General features: G+C 68.3%; 2 protein-coding genes across 5 annotated transcripts in view; both read right to left on the bottom strand.

The window, feature by feature from the left end:
* Positions 1-12495, bottom strand: part of CASKIN1 (CASK interacting protein 1) — a 28883-nt gene extending 16388 nt beyond the window's left edge. For both annotated transcript variants that reach the window (XM_040078884.2, XM_040078882.2), the window contains exon 1: positions 12361-12495. In XM_040078884.2, coding sequence (XP_039934818.1) covers positions 12361-12454 — 94 coding nt within the window. In that variant the 5' untranslated portion in view covers positions 12455-12495. The remainder of the gene's footprint in view (positions 1-12360) is intronic.
* A 2363-nt stretch (positions 12496-14858) lies between these two features.
* Positions 14859-21669, bottom strand: LOC120759651 (hexosaminidase D-like). 3 transcript variants are annotated; one of them, XM_040079145.1, is made up of 15 exons: positions 21634-21669; positions 18638-18820; positions 18335-18440; positions 17967-18198; positions 17748-17857; positions 17344-17431; positions 17098-17262; positions 16822-17005; positions 16553-16624; positions 16241-16445; positions 16068-16150; positions 15780-15858; positions 15519-15620; positions 15301-15390; positions 14859-15189 (listed from the first exon to the last, which is right to left on the bottom strand). In XM_040079145.1, the coding sequence occupies exons 3-15, from the start codon at positions 18427-18429 to the stop codon at positions 15006-15008; spliced, it is 1689 nt and encodes a 562-aa protein (XP_039935079.1). In that variant the 5' UTR covers positions 18430-18440; positions 18638-18820; positions 21634-21669; the 3' UTR covers positions 14859-15005. The 3 variants fall into 3 exon arrangements, with proteins under 3 accessions (XP_039935079.1, XP_039935080.1, XP_039935082.1); XM_040079146.2 differs by lacking the exon at positions 21634-21669 and adding an exon at positions 20492-20610; XM_040079148.2 differs by lacking the exon at positions 21634-21669 and having other exon boundaries at positions 15061-15189; positions 15309-15390; positions 18638-19913.
* Positions 21670-22572: the final 903 nt, after the last annotated feature.

The raw sequence follows: 22572 nt of genomic DNA on the forward strand, positions 1-22572 counted from the left end.
CCTGGGTCCATGGGAGAGGACCCAAAGGCTTCATGGCCTGGCAGGGAGAACGGGCAGACAAAATCCCTCGAAGCCAGGGACGAGCTCCCATTGGGAGGAGCTGGCTGGAAAGGGCTGCTTCAGGCAGGGAAGGGGAATGTGGGGCCGGGGAGACACTCCCTGTGTTCCCGGGCCATGGCCTTGCTCTCTCCCCCTCTACCACGTCCCCCTGTCAGTGCCGCTGTGTTTATTGAATTGTTGGACACAGGGGCTGTGCCCCACGGACAAACAGGGCTCAGAGGGCACCGGTGGCAGGAAGGGCGGCTGTGTCCAGCCCTGACCCTCAAGCCTGGGGCGTGGTGCCAGGCTGAGCCAGCCCTGCCCAGGCCAGGCAGCGCAGGAGTGACAGGGACAGAGGCTCTGGCACCCTGCGCTGTCCCCTCCTGCACCGCCCGAGTGTCCGAGCTGCAGGACGTTTGCTGGTGCTGACACAGCCCGCTGTGACAGGTGACAGCTGCAGGGGATGGGTTCTATCGGCCACAGGAGGCACCCTCCGGTCACCGGGCCCCCAGGCTCTCCTCCCAGATGCGGTGCCTCACGTGGGAAGAGAAGGGGCACTGCAGGGTGCCTGGGGAAGGGTGGGGACACCGTGAGGTCCCCAGGGCGTAGGGAGGGACAAGAACACCACAGAAGCCCCCGGATCCCATCCCTGCCATAGCATCCCCGTGCTCCCCCAGGAAGAAGTGGACATTACCGGTGGGCAGAGCCCCTGTGACACCGGCACTGACCCAGTCCCCGGCAGCCCCGCGCTGCCGCCAGCGTCCCCAACAAAGGTGCCATTCAGCTCCGGTGGAGACGAGCCCAGCGCCGCTTCCGCTGCCGCCCCGCGCCAAGAACCAGCTCCCGGGAGAAGGGCCCGAGCTGCCCCCCGGGGACGCAAAGGGCCGGCAGACAAAAGGAGCCGGTGGGCGCAGGAGCGGCACCGTGCCCGGCACTGGCTCCAAGCTCCGGCCCCGAGACGGGCCCCGCTCCGGCTGAGGGGTCCCTGCGGATGGACGGCCGCTGTCAGCAGGGCTGCGGTGCCCGGCCTTTCCCACGGGCTGGTCCCAGCCAGGGGCCGGCGTGGGGCAGTGCCCGGGAATCAGGGTGCGGTGGTGACGCCGTCGGCGATCCCCAGGCGCGTGCCGCCCTCGGCGTCACCAAACCGCCATCGCCCCGGCACACCACAGTGGCAAATTTTCCCTCCCTGCACCTGCAGGAGAGGCTGCGGCTGCCAAAATCTGTTTAGCACTTCCATCGCTGCCCGTGCCAAGTGCTTAGTCAGTGACTTCCAGCCATGCAGTGGTTTGACTTTCTTTAAAGCTCTGGAAGTGGCCGTCAGCATGCTGAAGGCAGCTGGAGCACGGAGCCCAGCTGAGGTCTCAGAATAAACCCAGTTCCCAGAGCAGGAGAGAAGGATGGGTGCCCTGGTCCACACCAGGTCCACAGTGGGATTTGCAGCCTGTCTGGGGGCAAGGAGAGCCGGGAAAGCTCATTAATGGCCGGGAAGTACAAGGAAAACTCTTCCACTAACGAGGGAGAGAGAGGAGAGCTGAGTGCTTCCAATTAAAAATATCAGCTACAAAAGGAGATGGGCGCGGTGGGGAGGAGAGCAGAGCTCCTTCACGGCCACGCTGCCAGCGGGCACCCAGGGTGTTCCTGGTGTTCCTGGCTGTCCTCTCTGCTGGGATCACTGGAGGGTTGGCAGGGACCCCGAGCACCTGCGGTCACCATCCTGCCCTCTCCATGCAGAATCAGGTGCCATCAGGAAGGTGCTGTCACAGGGATGGTGCGTCTTTGCTCAGACAGCCTGAACCCCACCACCATCCTTGGGACACCCCAGCGTCCCCTCCCAGCCCCCCAGGGGCTGCCCAGGCCATGGTTGTGCCTTGTGGGATCACAGAGCTCCCCTGGTACCTCAGGGCCCCGCTCTCCACAGCCCTCAGAGCAGTTCGCACCCCACAAACACCCTGGGGCAGGGCCAGGATGCTGGCCCCAGGAAAGGGGGGCACACGTGGGGCCCAGCACCACCGGCTCTGGCTCTCAGCCGTGGCTCCGGTGTGCGCCGGGAGCCGCAGCGTCTGCCATCGACACCGGCGACAGACAGCGTCTGCCCGAGTAAACACCGCCGCGGGGAGCGGCCCTGCCACCACTGCCAGAAATGCCTCCGCTTCAACGCGGGCGTTGCAGGAGCTAAATGCACGCTTGGGTTGAGCCTGGCGCTCCGCGTGCGGCCCCGCAGCAGCCACGGCCCCGGCGGGCACCGCGGCGCGGGCGACGCACGAGCCACCGGCACGTGTGGGGCCTGTGCACGGGGCACCCGCTCCGCCCGGCCCCAGGGTCCGGCCACGCGTCCTCTTGGCTCCTGGCACTGTGCCCGGCAGCTGCGTTGGGCACCCTGGAGCACGCCACGAGGAGACCCCCACGCACAAACACAGCTCTGGGCACTGATGCCACGTGGAGACCCCCGTGTCCCAGCAGGAATCCCAGTACATGCCATGGGGAGCCCGCTGTGCCCAGTCAGCGCTCCAGGTATGCCAGGACACGCCGTGCCCAGGTGACCGGTGTATGCCACGACAAGATTCCGGTGGCCAAGCACAGCTCCGGGCACCCCAATGCACTTTGCAGTGAAACCCCCGTGCCCAGCTGCCCCATCCCTTCCCTGCACACGTGTCCAAGGCCTGGGGGCTTGGTGGGGCTCCTCGGGGGCCTCCTCTCCCTTCCCAGCACCCCCTGACGTGCTGATGCTCCAGCCCCTGCGTCTGCAGCCAGCGCAGCGCCGGCGGCGATCGATGCCCGGCCGGGGCGCGGGGGCTCCCGGCCAAGCCCCCGCTGACGAAGCACATCCTCACCCACTCCCCCCAGCAGGGATCCGGCGGCTGCTCCGAGCAGATGGCTCCAGCCTCCGCTAAATCAACATCCACTTAGTGAGGGGAAGGCGCTGCTGCCCCCTCCCCAGCGTGCCGGCAGCGCATGAGCCAGAACCCCCCCAGATCCTCCTCTCCATCCCTCCCGTCACCCTCTGCAGTGATCCCACTGCCCTCCAGCCCCGTCCCTGCTGCTTCCCCTCTCCCCAGCTCACATGGGCAGTCGGACCCCTGCGTGTGCCCCCCGCAAAGGCAGCAGGAACCCACAAGCAGCGAATATCCACAGGGGAGACGTTCAAGGCGAGCGCCTGTTCCAGAGACAGGGGGGAGGATCCTGCAGCGGCATCGCTGGGAGCTGCCGGATAAAGGAAGCGTCCAAAATAGCTGCTCTTAATTATATCCCTGCTAACGAGAGCCACGCAAACAACGGGCGCTGCACGAGGAGCCCTGGCACGGGGGTCTCTAATTCCTGGCTGCGAGGATGGGGTCCCCCTGGCAGCGTGTGCCATCGTGGGGACCCCACCGAGGCAGCCGCAGCAGCCCTGGCTGCGTCTGATGATGACGGTGACATCGGGGAGCTGGTCCTGACAGGGAAATGCTTGTACTCCTGCAGCCAAGGTCGTGTCAGGCGCTGAGGCCGGCGCGATGCTCAGATGCTAATGAAGCCGTTATCATCTTCCGATCGATGTGGACTGTATAAATAATGCACCGGGACGCTGGTTGTACAGGGAAAAGGATTGCCTGGGGCTGAGAGGTGGCTGCGATGGGATGGAGCCGCTGCGGAGCAGTGCAGAGCACAGCTGGGTAAATACTGCTCACCACAGCTGGACTGGCACCTCCCATCACAGCTGGACACCCCGGTGTCCACCACAGCTGGACTGGCACCTCCCACCACAGCTGGATATCCACTGCCCACCACTGCTGGGTATCCACTGCCCATCACATCTGGATGTACACCTCTCACCACAGCTGGATAGCAGCTGCCCATCGCTACTGGACACCCCAGTGCCCATCACAGCTGGACTGACACCTCCCATCACATCTGGATGTACACCTCTCACCACAGCTGGATAGCAGCTGCCCATCGCTACTGGACACCCCAGTGCCCATCACAGCTGCACAGCCACACCTGTGTGCCCCGCTGCCCGTCACCAACCACTCCCCAAATCCCGAGGCACTTTTGGGGGATGCCGCCCGTGTGCCCAGCACATGGACAGGTGCTCTGGATGCCCACCCATGGCAGAGCCTTCTCCAGGGAGCGGTGAAATCCGCACTGGAGGCCGGCTGGGCTCTGGCAGCCTGAGTCACCGCTCAGCGCTGTCCCCTGGGGCTGCAGGAAGCAGCTTAAATGCAGCTTTCAAGAGGCAGCAGGGACTCCTCTGTGATGCTTTTATTTTTACAGAAAGGAAACTTTCCAGTCCCGTGGGGTGGCGCGGGGCTGACCCTGTGGGCTGCCGGGGCAGGCGGGGACAGGGGGCACGGGCGTGCCCAGGGCAGAGCCGACCCACCGGGGCTGGAGCTGCCCCGGGGACCCAGCACCCACCTGCAGCTACCGTGGAGATCCCCGCTCTCTCTCCCTGTATTCCCAGGTCATATCCTCACCTGACCTTTGCCGGGCAGTACCGTGGAGCCAGGCCAAGCCACGCTGCACCAGCCGGACCCCTTCGGGGCAGCCCCAGCCCCCCGAAGAGCACACGGGGCTCCGCTGAGAAAGGGGTCCCTGGTGCCTCGGCCCGGAGCAGCCAGGAATGCGGGGAGGAGGCAGCAGGGGCGGGCAGGAGCTCGTACAGCGCGGGGATGTGCTGCCTCTGCCCCACGGCTGGGACACGAGGTGTCGTGCTCAGCTCCGTGGGACCAGCGCCGAGCGTCGCAGCCGCCCCGCCGTGCCCGGTGCCAGCCGCACGCCCACACTCGTCTCCGCGGAAATGAAAGTTGGTGTCGCTTACAGGGAGCCCTAATTGCCAGCCTGTGGCAAACAGGTAATTTTCGGTAATCACCCTGGCTGGAAGGAGGCACTGCTGGCACGGCGAGGCTGGCGTGGCAGGGACAGGGATGTGGCTGCTCAGGGACAGTGGCACCTGGGTCCATCCAAGCCAGCACGGCTGGCACTGCACCTCCTTGGGACACGGGAGCACAGAGAGGTGGACACACACTGCTCACCTCCACCCTGGGGCAGAGACCATCCTGCCCTGCCCCATCCTCATCCTCATCCTCATCCTGCCCAGCTTCTCCCCCTCCTCACCCTCTCCGCGGGGCCGGGGATCCCGGGGAGGACGGACCCTGTCCACGCTGGCTGCAGGGCGGGACCAGGAGCTTTGTGCCCCTTGAAGCATCATTAACCAAGACACAGCGGTGCTCGCTGGCCTCCCACGAACCCAGCACCGTGCAGCGGCGCTGGGGAGTGGTGGGAGCCCCTGAGCGTGTGCACACGTGTGTGCAGGCAGCCCAGATCAGCTCCGGGTGTGCCCTGAGCGTGTGCACACGTGTGCACATCTGCGTGCAGGCGGCCCAGATCCCTCAGAGGCACCGGGCGCTGCTGCAGCGCCGGCTCCGAGCCCCCAGCCATGCACACAAAGCCGGCCCCGGGCTCCATCGCAAACGTGATGCCTTCAGAGCCATCCTCTGTCCTCATCCACGGCCGGTGCACCGTGCCCGCCTTCTGCTCCACGGCCGCGGGAACGGAGGGGCAGGACGGGCACGGGGCCTGGCAGTCAGCGTGCCGGGCTGGGTGGACAGCGGGGATGCGCAGCCAGGTGATGCCGGGCGTCATCCGGGAGCACGGGGAGCTCGGCCCGAGGCCTCACCCCGCTCCCGGCGGGCTGGCAGGACCCGTCCCAGTGTCCCCAGTGTCCCCGGTGTCCCCGGTGTCCCCGGTGTCCCCAGTGTCCGCGGTGTCCCCAGCTCGGCGGGCACAGGCAGGGGCTGGCAGGGGCGGTGCAGGAGCCAGGCTGAGGCAGACGCTGAGCGCACACGGGGAGCTGGGCTGCCGCTGCTGCGGAGCTGCAGGGCTGCGAGGAGCGCGCCTGCCGTAAACAGCCCAGCTGCAATGCAGGAGCCGGGCGGCCGCTGCTTTGTCTCTGCTCCAGCGGCGGCCGCGGGCCGGGAACCCGCGGGGCCTCTGGAGGAGGCGGTGCGGGGCTCCGGCAGCCGCAGCTGGGAGGGATCCGAGCCACCGGCCGGCCGTGCCCAGGGCCGGGCAGGAGGAGGCAGAGCCGGCCTGGGCGGCCGAGAGGACACTGGCACACAGGGCAGAGGTGTGTGGGCACACGAGGCACTGGGATGGATGCACAGGGGCACACACGGGCACAGGGATGAGGAGGGGCACAGACATGGATGCACAGGGATGAGGAGGGGCACACACAGGCACAGAGATGGATGCACAGAGATGGACGCACAGGGGCACACACGGACACAGGGATGGATGCACAGGGGCACACACGGGCACAGGGATGGATGCACAGCAGCACACGTGGGCACACAGGCAGAGCACCCAGCCACCCGAGCTCCGAGGAGCTGAGCCTGTGGTGGCTGCTTGGGCACCATCTCCAGCTGGGTCCATCTCCAGCTGACACAGACCACGGCAGGGCACAGCACTGGGGTCCCTTCATCCCACTGTGCCCCGGGGCGCCCCAGCCCCACAGACACCTCCATCTGCTCGGTGCTCTCCAGGAGGCCGGCAGTGACCTTGGTGGGGACACCCAAGGAGACCCGGGCAGAGCTGGCGCTCCCAGGCAGCCACTGAGAGCCCCGTGGATCTCCCACGCCCTCCCCAGCACCGTGCTGCCCCACCGGATGGCTCGTGCCAGCACCGGTACCCATCCATCACCGGAGCAGACCCGGCAGCCCAGGGCTGTCAGGCCCAGCAGAGGCCAGCTCTGCATCCCAGCTTCCCATTTCTCAGCCTGATTGCTCCTGTCGCTGCAGAGCCCAGCATTAAGCGCCTCATCTTCTACTCCCGTATTGAGTTGGAAAATACTATTAACATTTCATTAGAGCTTAAAGATCCCTCTCAGCCCGGCAGGACGAGCCAGCCGGCGGGTGGCATCGCTCCTGTGCCAGGTGGGCTGCACTGGCCCCGTCCCTCTGGGACCAGGAGAGTCAGGAGAGCGAGCCCCACGTGCCCGGATGCGGGACAGGATGGTGAGAGGTGACACCAGCCCTGCACTCTGGCTCGGGGACCTGCTGGGCATGGCCCACCCTGGCAGCACACTTGGCCGGGCACAGGACACAAAGCAGTGACAGGACAGCAGTGTCCACGCCGGCACTACTGAGATTTGCTTCCCAACGCCTCTCTCTCGCCCATGGGAGCCTGGCCCAGCAGGACCAGCACCGGTCGTTAAATATCAGCGGGTTTGTTCTCCAACGTTCTCCCGAGAGTGCTGAGCACCATTCCCAGCACACAGCACCCAGCCCCAGCACAGACAGCGCTGTGGGAAACAACCTCAGGTATCGCCCAAGAGCTGGGTGCTCCCCTCCAGCACCCACCCCACCAGCGCTGCCACAGCTCCCACCAGCCAGGGGCCCAGGAATGTGTTCACTGAGCACCCAGCTCTGCTTTGGGACCCCTGGCACAGCGCCACAGAGCCGCCATCCCCAGGCACTGCTGCTGCTGCAGACACGTGGGGAGTGGGAAGGGGCTGGGGGCACGCCGAGATGGGCAGGGGACTGACCACAGCCATTCCCAGCAGCTGGGAAGGGCAGGGAAGGGTTAAACGGAGTGCAGAGAGGAGAGGAGCCAGACGCCAGCCTGGCTACTGGAAACCACGATGGGCTGGCAGCGACTGGGACGGCCGTGGAGAGGAGCTCAGGGCACCCCCAGCTCTCAGACCTGCTCACCGCCAGCACTGTCACCCTTGGGTGCAGCCCGGCCCTGCCACGTCCCCCACAGTGTCACCCCCGGCACAGGGGCAGCGAGGTCCTCGTGCAGCAAAGAGCCGGAGCCGGCAGCCGTGGGAGAGCCCGGCACAAGGGGCTGCCAAAGGGCCGCTTGGTGTCGGGCCAGGTGAATTTGGGACTGCTGAGAGAAAATCCAGGCCAGTGAGGGAGCTGGGAACGGAGCCGCCGGCCCGCAGCCCCGCTGCTCCTCGATGGCAGCGGCCAGCAGTCCCCATCCCCAGGGCACTCCTGGTGGGCAGGGACCCTGCGGCCAGTCTGGACACGGGGCTGTGCTGGGGGCACGGGGGGGTTTGCACGCTCAGCTCGGCCCTGCCACAGAGGCAAGAAACGCGAAATGAGGAGAAGCCACCCCAGGCTGAGCAGTCGTGCCCCTCTGGAAGGAAACTTGGCACACAGCAGCCCACCCCCGCCTGCCAAGTCCTGCCGGGAGCGAGGCTTCGCACGCGGGCTGGAAACACCAAGAAGTTTATGAGGGAGCCGCTGACACGTGGATGAGTCGGGCAGCAGCCGGAGCTGCTGGGCCCTGACAGGAGCCTGCCCGTCAGCAGCGCTGGGAGCGCGGCCCGTGCCCGGGACACGCCCGGGATGCGCCGGCATCTCCCCTTGCCGCACCCCCACCCCCCGGCATCCCGCCCCTTCATCCCTGCCAAGGGGACCCGGGGAGGGGTGGGAGCAGCGCCTGGCCGCGGGATGGGGGCTGCACGGGGACCCAGCACCTCTCTGGCCAAGCTGCCACAGGATCTGGCCCCGCAGCCCCTTCCCCCCTGCACCGATGTGTCCGGAGGCCAGCAGCACCCGGGGGCTCCAGCATTCCAGTGGGCATCATCTGCTCGTCTCTGCCTGGGTTTCTGTGTCAGCAAGGAGGTTGTGCCCGTGCCCAGGGAGCAGCCTCAGAGCCGTGCTGCCTCCCAGGGAAGGCTCCTGCTTTTCCCGAGGGCCGGGGGAACCGGGCAGCTCCGGCGGCTGCCGGCCACGTGTGCCCTGGGCACTGCACCACAATTGGATTTGCATCTGCCCTGCCTTTTACTGCATGGAAATTGAATTGTAAAATGTCAAAGACATTTCCTAACTGCGCCATATTAGCCCGGTTTTATTAAATACTGTTATCAGAGCAGATTATGAATGCAATCAAATGCAGGCAAGAAAACCCAGAATTAACTGGCCGCTGTGCTGGAGGATACACCGGAGGGCAGCAGGCAGCTGGAGAGGCCCTGCCCATGCCCATGTCCCCAGGCTTTGCAGTGTCTCCAAATCCCGGAGCACCGGTGAAGGAACATCCTCACCCAGCCAGCGCAGCTCCGCTCACATCCCAGGATGGCTCCTCAGGGACAGCAGGACCCTGGGGGTTCTCGCTGAGCTTTGAGGTGCCTTCCTAGGCAGGGCAGGACGTGCTCCTGCACGGGGCAGCAGGGCCAGGACGGATGGGACAAGCCCTGCGATGCCAGAGCTGCTGGCAGGGACAGGCAGGGCAGGACGCAGAGCCCTGCACGAGTGGCAGCGCAGGAACGGGGCTCTCCTGCCCAGAGAGCGGCACACTGAGAGCTGCCCAGGCCTCAGCACCAGCACCCCGGGCACTGGGGCCAGGCTGGGCTGCGTTATCCAGGGTTACCCTGACGTGGCAGGACACAGGGGGCGCAGAGCTCCGTGCCCACCTCCTGATCCCAGCCAGGCAGTGTGGCCAACCCAGCCCCGGGTGTCCCTGGGCGAGGCACCCAGAGCTCCAGCAGCACACCAGGACACGAGTCCTCATGGCACCTGAGGCACCAGGACGGTGCTGAGGAGCGGGCAGCCCCACAGGACACAGCCCTGGGTTCCCCCCACACGGCAGTTCCTGCCCTGCCGGATGCTTGTCCCGGCACTGCAGGGCCACGTGCTGGGACATCTCCTTGGCCACATGAAGCTGCCATGAGTGGAAGTGCTTCACAGAGCCCCCCCAGCCTGGCTGGAGGAGGGACTGGGGCAGAGGAGCCGACCCTTGGCTCGAGGTGCCAGCTGGGCACCGGCAGCGCCGCGCAGGAGCCATTCCCAACGTGGATGAGCCGCTGGCAGCACCGGCCTCACAGGGAAGGAGCCAGCTCGCTCCAACACCACCCCAAGGAGCTGTGGATCCTCTGCACGGCGCGGCACGGCCCATCTCCCACCGCCCAAAGCCCGGGTGCCCCGGACAGGGATGGCACAGTGGGCACGGCTGCTCCCGGAGACACCCCACGGTCCCATCCTGTCCCACGGCGCTGGAGCCGGGGGGAAAACGCCAAGTCACCACATTTCTTCGAGGTAGCGCCGAGAAGGAGGGGACAGGGAGGGAAACAGTTTGCTGCCAAATCCCTGCATCTGATTTGCGCAACTTTCAGACAACCTCATCAATTATGGATGCCCGGGAAGCAGGCGCGGTGCGCGCTGCGGCCGGCCCGGGCCCCCGAACCCGCACTCGCACCAAACGGGGCCCCCTGTCGCCATGGCAACCCGCGCTAATTCACGCAAGGATTTTAAAAATCTCATTTATTAAAACCCCACATGAATAGGATATTATCCAGATAACAGAGCTAAGTTACAAATCTTCCCGGCGCCGCGCAGCGCGGGGAGCGCCGCAGGCGCGCGTGGGACCGGAGCCGGGAGGGGACGCGGGGACACCGCGGCGTGGGGACGGCGCTGCTGGGAGCTCTCCCACTGCCCGCACCGCTCCAGCCCCACTGCCGCGGCCAGAGGCACCTGTGCGCCCCAGGCTGGGAGCAGGGCACCCACGGGGCACCCGCTGCCACACGGGAAACGGCCCCAGATGAGCCCAGCCCCGGCACCGGTGGGCACAGCAGAGCTGGAGATGGGCAGTTCAGCAAGGCGACGGGGTGAGCATCCCGCCCCAACAGCAGGCTGAGCCCCACTGGGTGTCCCTTGTCCCCAACCTGTGATCCTGGCACAGGGAGCACTGCTGGGCCCCGTGGCCATCCTGCCTGGTATTTGGAGGGCTCAGCTGTGGGAGATGCAGCAGAGCGCTGGGAAGGACAGGGATGCAGGAGAAGGCGGTGGCACTCAGGCACGTTTGGTTGTTGCCACAGCAACGCCAGCTGTGTGCCCAGGCCAGCGGGGACAGGAGAGGGGTGTGTGGGGACACAGCTGGGCACAGGCCTGGCGTTGTCCCCGTACCCACACACTGCCCCAAGAGCCACGGCGGCAGCAGCAGCATCCGGAGTGGGTTGGGATGAAGTGGGCCCTGAGCTGGGGGTTCTTCTCGCCCTGCACAGTCCCTGAGCAGCGACAGCACTGGCACTGGGGACACGGGGCACACCAGGCCAGCCCTGCATGGCACGAGGAAACTCATCCTGGCCCCGTGTGGCACCATGGACATGGCAGCAGCAGAGCAGGGCCAGGGGGAATGCCGTGCCCACCCTGCTCAGCACCTGGACACGGGACACCACGCTTGGCCTGCATGGCCAGGGACAGGGGACATCTCACCAGCCCCACACAGCTCCAGGGAAAGGGGAGGTGCCCGCATCTGGGCAGTGCCGGCCCTGGAGAGAGGGACAGCGGGCACAGCAACGAAGGGACCGTGTGCCCACTGGCCCAGAGCCACGCGAGCGCTCCCCGTGGTCCCTGTCCCTACCCAGGCACCCCGGGCTGCCCGGCACCAGGCCTGAAACCTGCGGCTGCATCAGCACCATGAATTATTCAGTCCCGGGCGGAACGCCTCGACGGAGCAGTTACATCCTACAGCGAGTAGATACTCACGGAGCTACACACACGTACGCCCGGGGACGCACACGCACGGCCACACGCACGCCCCCGCAGCCTCACACCTGGCCACGCACCCGCGGAGCCGTGCACGGCCAGCCGCAGGGATGCACCGGGAGATACCCGCGGAGCGACACCCGAACACCCCCTCGGCGAGAAGCACCGGCAGCCCAGCCAAACGCGCAGATGCCAGGGTACACACCGCCACGCAAACACCCCACGCACCCAAACACAGCCGCACACGCACCCGCGGCAGCGCGGACACACGCAGAGCCGTGCGGGCAGCCAGCCCCGGCGCTCACCCGCGCTGGCCGGGCGCGCTCGCTGCACGCACACGCAGATGCGCCCGGCGCTGCCCGGCCAAAAAAACCCTGCCCAAACCCCCGGGAGCGCCGGGCCCGGCTCCCGCGGGGTCTGGAGTTGCTCCCGGGTACCGGGCAAGGGCAGCCCGGCCGGAGCACCACCGCGCCGGGGGCGCCCCGGGACCGGCGAAGGGAGACTTAGCGGGGCTCCGCACCCGCGCAGCGCCCGGGGATGCTCCGAGTCCCGCCGGCACGCTCAGACCCCCGCCGGGCAGCGCCCCCCGCCCCTCCCGGGGCGCCGCCGGGGCTCCTCAGCGCGTCTACGGTCCCCGCCCGCCTGCGGAGAGCCGCAGCCGGGGAAGGGCCGGGGATGCTCCGGGGCGGGCAGGGCGGCATCGCGGCCGGGCCCCGGGAGCGGCACCGTGATGCGGCCCCGAGCCGCCGCGCCCGCCGCTGCGACGCCGGTGCCCGTGAGTGCCCCCCCCCTCCGCCCCTCCGCGTGTCCCCCAGCACCGCCGCCCCCCGCCCGGCCCCGCCGCCGCCGCACTCACTGGCTTTGCCGGGCTTGGGCCTCTGCAGCAGCTTCTGCACGGCCGCGATGTCCTCCGCCTTCACCGCCTGCACCAGCTCCTGGTCCTTGCCCATGGCTGCGCCGCGCCGGGGGCTGCCGGCTGCGGGCTCACGGCCCGAGCATCCTCCGCGGCGAGGGGCGGGGGGCGGCGGGGGGCGGCTCGGCACGGCTCGGCACGGCTCGGCACGGCTCGGTGCAGCCCCCCCGCCCAGCCCGCCCGCTCCGGAGGCGGGGGCGGGGGCGGCGGCGGCGGCGGGCGCCCGGGGCGGGGCGCGGCGGGGCGGGGGGGCCGCACCGGGAACGCGGGGGACAGCGCGGGAGAGGAGGAAGAAGAGGAGGAGGACGAGCAGCAGGAGGAGGAGGAGGAGGAGGAGGAGAGGGCGGGGGCCGGCCGGTGCTGCGGGCGGAGCGCGGGGATCCCCCCTCCCCGGTGCCGGGCCCGGGGGACGCCCCGGTGGGAGCCGCCGCGCAGCCGTGGCGTGTAACGAACTGGAGGGTCTCAGCGGCCGGAGGGGATGGGGGGAGCGCGGCTGCTCGGGGCCTCTTCCTCCTCGGGAAGGAAGGTCCAGCAGACCCCCTCCCGGGGCACCCCGCGCTCCCCAGCCCGGCTCCGGGGTGCCTTTCGCCGCTCCCCGTCCCGCCTGGCCATCGCAGCAGCCCGCGGGGCCGATAACGGAAATTTCAATTTCTGTAAATAAAGCGCTCATCGCAGCGTCATTTTCCACTTTTGTTGACACAATGGCCGGTGACATTCGTCCCTTTCACTTTTAAGGCTGGAATGACCGAGACATTGCAGCTGCGGAGGGTTCCCGGCTGCGCCGGGGGCTGAGGAACCCGGTAGGAAATGGGGCCAGCGATGGACAAGGCGTTAATGCCCCCGCGGTGCCAGCAGGGCAGAGCACGGACATCGCTCGCACGAAATCAGCCCAAATTCCTGCCCTCCTGGACAAGTTCCTCGCTAAGAGCCTCGTGGGGTCCCGGCTCCAGCAAGCCGGCGCTGGGGCACACGGGGCCAGAGGGCCGGTGGCCAACTGGCCACCGCAGCGCTGGGCACGGAGGGGAGCAGCCACCGGGAGCTGCAGCCCCGTGGCAGCCCCTGAGGCAGAGGGGGAGGTGGAGGAGAGAACGCTGCCGTCCCCTGATGCCCCCTGCCCGCCTCGAGCTGGGGCCCAGGGGTCCCCGCGCAGCCCCCAGCTCCCGCCCAGTCCCCATCTCCGGCCCGTCCCCCCCTCGGGGATGGCGGGGTCCGTCTCCTCTCCCCACCCCCACTTTCCAATCCAGGACATTTGGGTTGCCAGCACGGAACGCCGTCTAATCTGCCCTCTAATCCCGCAGCCGGGCGCTGCGCGGGGCCCTGAGCCGCGGCCGGGCTCCCGGGGCTGGGGGCTGGGGCTCCGCACGGGTCGGGGGCATCCTTCGCATCCGCCGCCACCTGATAACGAACGAGCCGCCTCAACAAAGGCCCCTTTGTGCCCCACGGCTCCCTCCCGCTGGGCCCCCACACGCGGTCACCCGGCACAGACACGGCACCGGGCAGCTCCTGCCCCCACGGCCCCGCCGGGCACCGGGACCTCCGTGACCGGGGCACGACACGGGCCACCAGGGCCACGCTGTGGGGCGGGTGGGATGCACCAACGCTGTCCCTCCTCCCCGCCCGAGCCAGGCTTTGCGGGAGGAGCTCCAGCCCGGCGTTCCTGCGGCTCCCTCGGGCTCTTGCCAAGTCGGCTCGGTCTTTGCAGAGCAGAAGAATGTGCAGCGAAATGTCCCCGCTCCTGCCCTGCGCACGCCGAGAGGAAGCAGCGCCCGGAACGGGCAGAGCCCGGGGCTCGGGGGGTTTAGGATGGGCGCTGCGGGCAACAGGCACGTGGAAACCCGACTGTGGGAACTGGAGACAGCGGCAGCGGCAGGAGGGCTCGTCCCACGCAGAGATCCCCCCAGCACAGCTGCCTGTCCGATGGGAAAGGAGCGCAGCACAGCCCCTGCCGGGGCTGGGGAGGCAGCGGGGCTCTGGGAGCACACGGGGCCTGGGTGTGGGAATAACAGAGAAGGAAGAGATGGAGGCAGAGTCTGGAGGCTGAAGAAGCCACCGCTGTGCTCACACCCCTCTCAGTGACCAGAGATCCGCAGAGACTGAAAGCAGACGGGGTTGGGGAGCGGGTGCTGGTGGGAGCCTGGCAGGGTCCCCGCACGTCCCTCTGTCCCTGCTCCGTCCCTGGTGCCAGCCCTTGCCTGGGACATGCAGCACGCAGCAGCCACAAGCTGGATCCCGTCCAGGGAGGGCACGGCCACCCTCGAGGCCAGCACGAGGCACACGGGTGCGTCCCCATGAGCTCCGTCACACTCTGCCCTGCGGCCGCCAACCCCTCCAGCTCCAGCAGAGCCCCAGCAGGAGGTGTCACAGGACAGACCCCAGCCCTCCACACCAGCCCCAGCTCCCTCTCCCTGCGCAGAGCCGTGCCCCCCCAGCAAGCAGCGGTATCTATGAAAATACTTTATTGTGGAGGGGGGAGTGCAGGGGCTCTGTACAGTGCGAAGGGCGGCAGCAGCGCCGTCACCAGCAGACAGACACGCTGTGGTGGCCCCCGAAGCCCAGCCGGGGGCCAGTGGGGGCTGGGGGCTGCAGCCCTAGGGGGCCTTGGGCCGGCCGTTGAGGCGGATGATGGCGCGGTAGTCCCGCACCAGGTCCCGCAGCTGGTCCAGGTAGGGGTTGACGTTCTCCTCCAGCCACTCCTCCACTGTGTCAGGGAAGTAGATCCTCTCCAGCTGGGCACGCAGGTCACGGACAAAGCTCTCCCAGTCATCATGGAGCCTGGAGCGGGGAGAGCAGGGGTCCAGCTGGCTCCTGGGAGGGACCCCAGGGCCGAGCCCGGGACCCCTCCCAGCCCCAGGCAGAGTCCTGCCAGCCCCCAGCACCACGTACTTCAGCACCTTGCTGCCAAAGCTCTCCATGTTGCGGGGGTTCCCAAAGTGGCGCTTCCGGTGGTAGGGGCTGAACCAGCCCTTGATGGCACTGCAGAGACACCAGGGACTTGGGGGCACAGGGGCCACCGGGGATGGGGAGCTGCGCACCAGGCACGTCCCCTCGCATGGAAAAGCATGGCCAGAGGCACGGATCCCGCTGCTCCCCCTGCCTGTTACCTCTCCTCCTCCAGTGCCTTAAGGATGCTGTCCTTCAGGTGGCCATTGACCTGCTCCACCATGTGGTAGATCTCCACACCAGGGAACGCTCCCCTGCCCTCGCTGGGCAAAGGGAGGGGAAGGAGAGGGCTCAGCACGTGGGGTGCACTGGGCTGGGTGAACCCCAGCGCCCTGGCGGGTCTGGGACCGGGACATTTGGGTGACCAAGCCCCTGCTCCCCTCCAGTGCATCCCTCCTGATGCAACCGCCCCGACCACGCACCAGGTGCTCTGCTCCAGCTGCACGCTCTCCAAGCCCAGCACATCCAGGACCTTCCTCTTTGCCTCTTCTGTGAAGCCCCCTGGCAGGGCGAGGGAAAGGGCAGAAGAGCTTGGGACACCTCCCCATCAGGTTCACCCCGGCTTCACCACACCCCCAAAGCCGAGCGAGCTGAAGCTCTTCCTCCCCTGCCTCCCTCCTCCTCCCAGCACCCTGCCCGGCAGCAGGGGCTCTGGCGGGCAGCGGGAGGTGGGGGTGAGCCCGGCCCTGCCGGCGGGGCTGGGGGCTCACCGTTCACCAGGGTCTGCAGGCAGATGGCCAGCGAGGGGATGCTGACGGGCAGCAGCTCGCAGAGCACCGAGTAGTGATCGTACCTGCGGGACGGGGACAGCCGCCGCCTCTGCGCTGTGCCAGCACGGCTCTGCGGGCACCGGGAGGGCAGGGAGGGTCCCGCCACCCCTTACCTCTGCCAGCCCGTGAGCACGACGCCCTGCAGGCGCAGCGGGGCCAGCCGTGGCACAGCCTGCATCACCTTCAGCCAGCTCAGGTGGTTTTTCAGGTGGTAGCTCAGCGGGGTCCAGGCCTGCGCCGGCCCCGTGGTGCCCTTGAAGGCGCTGGCGAACCAAACAGCCTCGAAGCCGCTCTCCACGTACTTGGTGAGGAACGGCACTGCAGCGGGACAGGCGCGAGCCACCAGTGCCACCGTCCCCGGGGGGCCGCGGGGGGCTCAGGGGGGATCCCCCCACCACCCCCAGGAGCCTGGCGCGTCACCTTACCGATCTGCTCAGCCTCGAAGTCGGGCGCGTAGAACCACACCACGGGTGAGACGTGCTTGGCTATCCCGGACTCTGCGGGGACAGCGGCAAGGGGACGTTGGTGCCAGCAGCAGGAGGGAGCCTCGGGGTCCTCGTGCTTCCCCCACATCCCCACAGGGCAAGGCACGGGCTCCTGCTGGCACTGGGGGCGACGCCTGCCAGGTTGGACGCAGTGGGGGCTGCTGAGAAGCCCGGCACAGGTGCCACCGCTGCCGTCCCTGTCCCCTCACCCCGCAGCGCTCCCACGCTGATCTTCCTCAGCATGTCGTCCCACATGAGCACCCGCAGCCCCCAGTACTGCGCCGTGAGGAAGCCCAGAACCTCCTTGATGTGCTTCAGGTACATGGTCCCCACATCGCCCTTGTTGCGGCTCATCCAGTTCTTGGAGTCCATCCCCTCCCCGAGATGGAAAACCTGGACTTGGGGGAAGGGGGACGCTCAGCAGCCCTGGGAGCACCCCCAGTGCCTGGGGCGAGGGTTGGGGTCCCCGCACAGCCCCTGCCCACCTCGTCTGCGCCGATGTGGATCCAGGTGGAGCGCCGGTGCTTCTCGATCACCTGGGACAGGATGCTCTTGAGCAGGGCCAGGGTCTCGGGGACGTGGGGGTTGAAGCTGTTGGGGAAGCGCTCGACCTCCCGCAGGTGCTGGTACTTCTCGTGCTTGAGGATGAACTGCGGGCAGGAACCATCAGGGGGGTGTCCAGGGGGTAACCCCCGTGATTTGGGATGGGGAGCGGGACTGGGACCCTCTACCTCCACATGGCCGAAGGTCTGCACCAGGGGAACCACCTCCAGCTTGTGTTGCTCCGCCAGCTGCTGGATCCGCTCGATGTCCTCCTCGCTGGGAGGGCAGGGACAGGCTCAGAGGGGGATGCCAGGGCAGAAGGCACAAAGTGGGGACCCTTCCCCCTCCTCCCCCTCCCCTGGCACCCTGCCCACGCAGCGCCGGTTGCCCCACACGTGTGTGCACTTTACTGAGGGGCACAAATATTGACCTGTCAGGCAGGAAGCCGGCCTGCCCAGCAGCACAGCCTGGCACCCTGACCGTGGTTATCGGGGCACGGGGCCAGGTGGGTCACACCCAGCCCCTGGCACAGCGGGACCCGCCGGGGCACCACAGCCAGCTCGGCACGCAGCCCTGCGTGAGCCCTGCTCACCTGTAAGCGTACGGGGACCTGAGGATTTCCAGCTCCCCCTTGAAGGGGAACATGTCCTCGTACTCGATGAGGACGCCGTTGGCTCCCAGCTGGGACAGGAGGGGGAACACCTGCAGGGTGGGCAGGGTGGGCTCAGCAGTGGGGATGGCACAGAACAGGTGTCAGCAGCGAGTCCGTGCATCCCCTCCTTGGCCCCTCCGTGTCCCTGGGCACCCTCACCTGCTCCAGGTAGGAGACTCTGGGCGCAGCTCCCTTGAGGTCCAGGTGGACCAGCCTCATCTCGGTGGCACTGACATCCCTGGGGACCTGCTGCTTTTGCTTTGGGGCCGTTACCTTTGCCGCAGGGACCTCCAGAACCTGGCTCTGGGGGATGATGTCCTGGACGACGTCACCCGTGTCCCCCCAGAACCCGCTGTCCTTGCTGGCGTGCTTGTGCAGCTCCAGGGTAAAGCTGCAGGGAGTGGAGCAGGGATGGGGGTGTCCGTGGGATTATGGGGGCCCAGCTGTCCCCAGCACCAGGCACCACACAAGCACAGCCCAGGGGGTGCCACAGATCTCATCCCCCCGGGGTCCTGCTGCCACCTCACCTGTCACGGAAGAGGAATTTGATGCCGGCCAGGGCCACGAGGAGCAGCACGACGAGGCGCAGCAGGTTCAGCCGGTGGCTCCTCTGGAAGGCCATCTCCGGGATCTCTGGGGACACACACGGGGTCTGGCAGTCCACGGCCAGCGACCCGAGCACAGCTGAGCCCACCCAGCCCCGCGTACCGTGCCCTGCTCCCCTGCCCGGGGCAGCACGAGACCCAGAGAAAGGCGGCATGGGGACAGCCCCTCCGGCCGGCCTGGTGCCCATCGGGGCCGTGCGCGGCCGTGCCCCGCGTCCCTCCTACCTCGTGTGCCCCAGCGCGGGGCCAGCGGCCAGCTCCGCCTCTGCCTGCGCGGGTGAGGCCGGTGCCGGAGCGAGCAGGGCGGTGGCTGCACGGCCGGTCCCCACCGGGGCTCCCCTCCGAGCCAGGGGCCGTGTCACAGGGCGGCTGGATGGGGTGGCATCACGGGCTGGGCACGGTGCATCCCTGCGGGTAGGAAAGAGGGGATCGGGAACCACCCAGGCACACGGCAGCACCGGGCTGCTCCGGGGATGATGGCACCGGCGGGGTGAAGGTGGCAGCCCGGACCCCCTTGGCACCCGCAGGGGCCGTGCGGGAGGCAGCACGGATCCTCCCGGGAGCCGCCCGCGGGCAGCCCTTCTGCCCTTTCTTTCCGCAGTTTCTCCGGTTCGGGGGTGTCCGGTGAGGCCCGGACCGGGCAGCGGGGCTCCCCCCGCGGAACGCGCCTCCCGCCAGCGCTCCTGGTCAGCCGCCACCCGAACACACCCCGGCTCAGGGTGAAATTCAGCGCCGGCAGACGGGGGAAGTGAAAAGCGGATTTTGGCAGCCGCGGGAGCCCAAGCGGCTCAGCTGATGGCCGATGAGGGTTTCGTTTGTGTCGCCAGAGCGGTGGCACCGGGGCCCCGGCAAGGACAGGTGACAGGGCAGGACAGCGACGCGCAGGAGGGAGCTGGAGCATCCCTGCGCCCTCCCCATGGCGCGGTGCCCGCGGGTGCCCAGCCCCTCGGTGCCCGCGGGCAGGAGGAGGAGCAGGAGGCGGTTTTTGGGGAGCAGGCTGTTCCCTGTGCTCCCTTCCCAGCACGGACAAGGTACCGCGTGGCGCTGCGGCTCCTGCCCGGCCCGGGATACTCCTGGCAGCCCCTGCACGGCCCAGCAGGGATGTGCCAGGCTGGAGATGGCTGCCAGCCCAGGGGTCACCGCTGCGTGCACAGGGAGCCACAGAGGGGACTCAGCGGGGCGGGTCAGTGGCCCCTGGGCACGCAGCACGGGGCGCCCGGCACCCAGGAAGGCCGTAAATATGCCAAGTGCTAATGGCGCTGTCATGGGAACACAGCGCCTGATCGGAACTGGGATAAATATTTAGACAGACGCTGTCAGCTCGCCAGGATTCGGTGTTTTGAACGCACGTTATCTTATTTAAATAGGGCAGGTTCCCAGGGCTGGAGCTCCCTGGCACAGCCGGGGCGAGGGCAGGCGGGATGGGCGCTGGCCAGAGCGGGGGAGCCCCAGGGGTGCCGGGGGTGCTCCAAGGGGTGCCGGGGAGTCCCAGGGGTGCCGGGGGAGCTCCAAGGGGTGCCAGGGGAGCTCCAAGGGGTGCCGGGGGAGCTCCAAGGGGTGCCGGGGGAGCCCCAGGGGTGCCGGAGGAGCTCCAAGGGGTGCTGGTGAGTCCCAGGGGTGCCGGGGGGAGCTCCAAGGGGTGCCGGGGGGAGTCCCAGGGGTGCCGGGGGAGTCCCAGGGGTGCCGGGGGAGCTCCAAGGGGTGCCGGGGGGAGTCCCAGGGGTGCCGGGGGAGCTCCAAGGGGTGCCAGGGGCAGCCAGGGCCGAGTCCCTGCGCCCTGGGGACATCCCTGGGCAGCGAAGGCTCAGCTGACGGACGCTGCCCCTCTGACCCGGCTCCTCGCCGCGAGCACCCGCTGTGTTTATTAACCTCTCATCTTCTGCCAGTGCTGCAGGACGGCACAGGGCGCTGGCACAGGCCCCGGGGGGCTCGGAAGAGCCCGCGGCTCCGCACAAGCGGCCGGGCTGACCCGACGTGCCACCGGCAGTGGGTGAGGAGGGGCCGCACCCTGGGCCCCATCGCTGTCTCCGCGTGTGTTCTGCTGCCAGCCCCCCGTGTCCAGCCCAGCTCCCCGCTTACCTTCCAGAGCCCCGAGGAGAGGAGGATGGAAGCTAACAAACCCAAACATGAGCCTGGAGGCGGCAGAGCCGCGGGGCAGGAGGGAGCCGAGCGTCCCGGGGGTGGCGGGTGCCACCGCGTTCCACGGACTGGCAGCCAGGGTTTCGGTGCCACCCGGCTGCCCACAGCTCCGCTCCGCTGCTCCCCGCTGTTTCCGTGCCCAACCCTCGTGCCCCGGCAAACCCGACAGTGCAGCCCCGGGGGAGCCGCGCTGCTCCGTGCACACTCACACACGCGTGCACACGCTCACGTGCTTCCAGAGCATTCCAGGGACAGCCTGGCCCTGAGCATCCCGTGCTGCCGGCCTGTGCCAGCCCCCAGGATGAGCTGCCCCTCGCCAGAGCCCCACAGCCGGGGACTCCTGCGTGGAGAGGCTGCCACAGCCCCACGGCAGCAGGAGGGGGCTGCTCCCTCATCCCTGGGCAGAACTGCTCCCTGTCCCATCCCGGGGTACTGCAGCACACACGGAGCAGCCCCGGGGCACAAAGGACCCTTTCCACACCCCAGCCATCCCTCTGTGCTGCGGGGCACCACCCACACCCCGCGAACCGGGCACAGCCCCCAGCGCCCCACGCCAAGGACATCCCTTGGGCATTCCCACGCCCCACGGCACCCTCCGGGCTCTGCTCGGCACCCCAGGGGCCCCGGGCACACCTGCGTCCTCCCGAGCATCCCTGCATCCTCCCGAGCATCCCTGCATCCTCCCGAGCATCCCTGCATCCTCCCGAGCATCTCTGCACCTTCCCAAGCATCCCTGCATCCTTCCAAGCATCCCTGTATCCTTCCAAGCATCCCTGCATCCTTCCAAGCATCTCTGCATCCTCCCGAGCATCCTTGCACCCTACCAAGCATCCCTGCACCTTCCCAAGCATCCCTGCATCCTCCCGAGCATCCCTGCATCCTCCCAAGCATCCCTGCACCCTACCAAGCATCCCTGCATCCTCCCGAGCATCCCTGCACCTTCCCGAGCATCCCTGCATCCTCCCCCGGCTTCCCTGCGGCACCGGGGCCCTGCATCCCCCCGAGCATCCCCGCATCCTCCCGGCACCGCTTCCCACCGCGGCGCCGGCAGCCCCCGGCCCCGAGCATCCCCCGGCCCTTACCGGCAGGTGCGGGGCTGCCGCGGGCACCGCCGGGAGCTGGCGCGGGCACGGGCACGGGAACGGGCACGGGAACGGGCACGGCCGCCGCCGCCGCCGCTCTTAAAGGGCCCGGTGCCCGCCGGTGCGGAAAGTGAGGAGGGAGGCACCGGGAGGGACCGACCGCCGCGCACAGCGGGCACCGTGCCCAGCGCCCGGGTGCCGCACGCGTACGCCGGGGAGCACCGGCACAGCGCGGGGCCGCCGTCCGCCCCGGCCCGGGCGGCAACGGCACGGGGGGCGGCAGCTCTGCCGTGCCCGGTGCGTGCCCGGTGTCTGTTCGCAGTGCCCGTTCGGGCTCGGTGTGTGACCGTTCCCCCCCCGCCCAGCGATGCCCGGTGTGTGTCCCGTGTCCCGTGTCCCGTGTCCCGTGTCCCGTGTCCCGTGTCCCGTGTCCCGTGTCCTGTGCCAGGAGTGTGCCCCGTGTGTCCCGCGTCCCGTGTCCCGTGTCCCGTGCTCCGTGCCTGGTGTGTGCCCGGTGTGTGTCCCATGTTCTGTGTCCCGTGTTTCACGTCCCATACTTGGCGCCCGGTGTGTGCCTTGTGCCCAGTGCATGTCCTATGTCCCGTGTCCCATGGCCCGTATCCCATGCCCCGCATTCCATGTCCCGTGTTCCATGCCTAATATCCCATATCCCATATCCCATATTCCGTGTCCCATATCCCCTGTCCCCTGTCCCCTGTCCCCTGTCCCCTGTCCCATCTCCCCTGTCCCCTGTCCCCTGTCCCCTGTCCCCTGTCCCCTGTCCCCTGTCCCATCTCCCATATCCCATATCCCATATCCCATATCCCATATCCCATATCCCATATCCCATACCCCATGTCCCATATCCCATATCCCATATCCCATATCCCATATCCCATATCCCCTGTCCCGTTTCCAGCACTGCGCCCCCTGGCGGCA

This window comes from Hirundo rustica, chromosome 15 (genome assembly GCF_015227805.2).
Source record: "Hirundo rustica isolate bHirRus1 chromosome 15, bHirRus1.pri.v3, whole genome shotgun sequence".
In the NCBI taxonomy this organism is placed as follows: Eukaryota; Metazoa; Chordata; class Aves; order Passeriformes; family Hirundinidae; genus Hirundo; species Hirundo rustica.

Excerpts from the sequence above, each read along its gene's own strand:
- LOC120759651 (XM_040079145.1), bottom strand. The coding sequence starts at position 18,429 with ATGGCCTTCCAGAGGAGCCACCGGCTGAACCTGCTGCGCCTCGTCGTG. Across the intron at positions 15,621-15,779 it reads CAGCTGGAGCAGAGCACCTG|CGAGGGCAGGGGAGCGTTCC; the intron begins GTGCGTGGTCGG and ends CCCTTTGCCCAG. Across the intron at positions 15,190-15,300 it reads TTTGGCAGCAAGGTGCTGAA|GCTCCATGATGACTGGGAGA; the intron begins GTACGTGGTGCT and ends TCCCCGCTCCAG.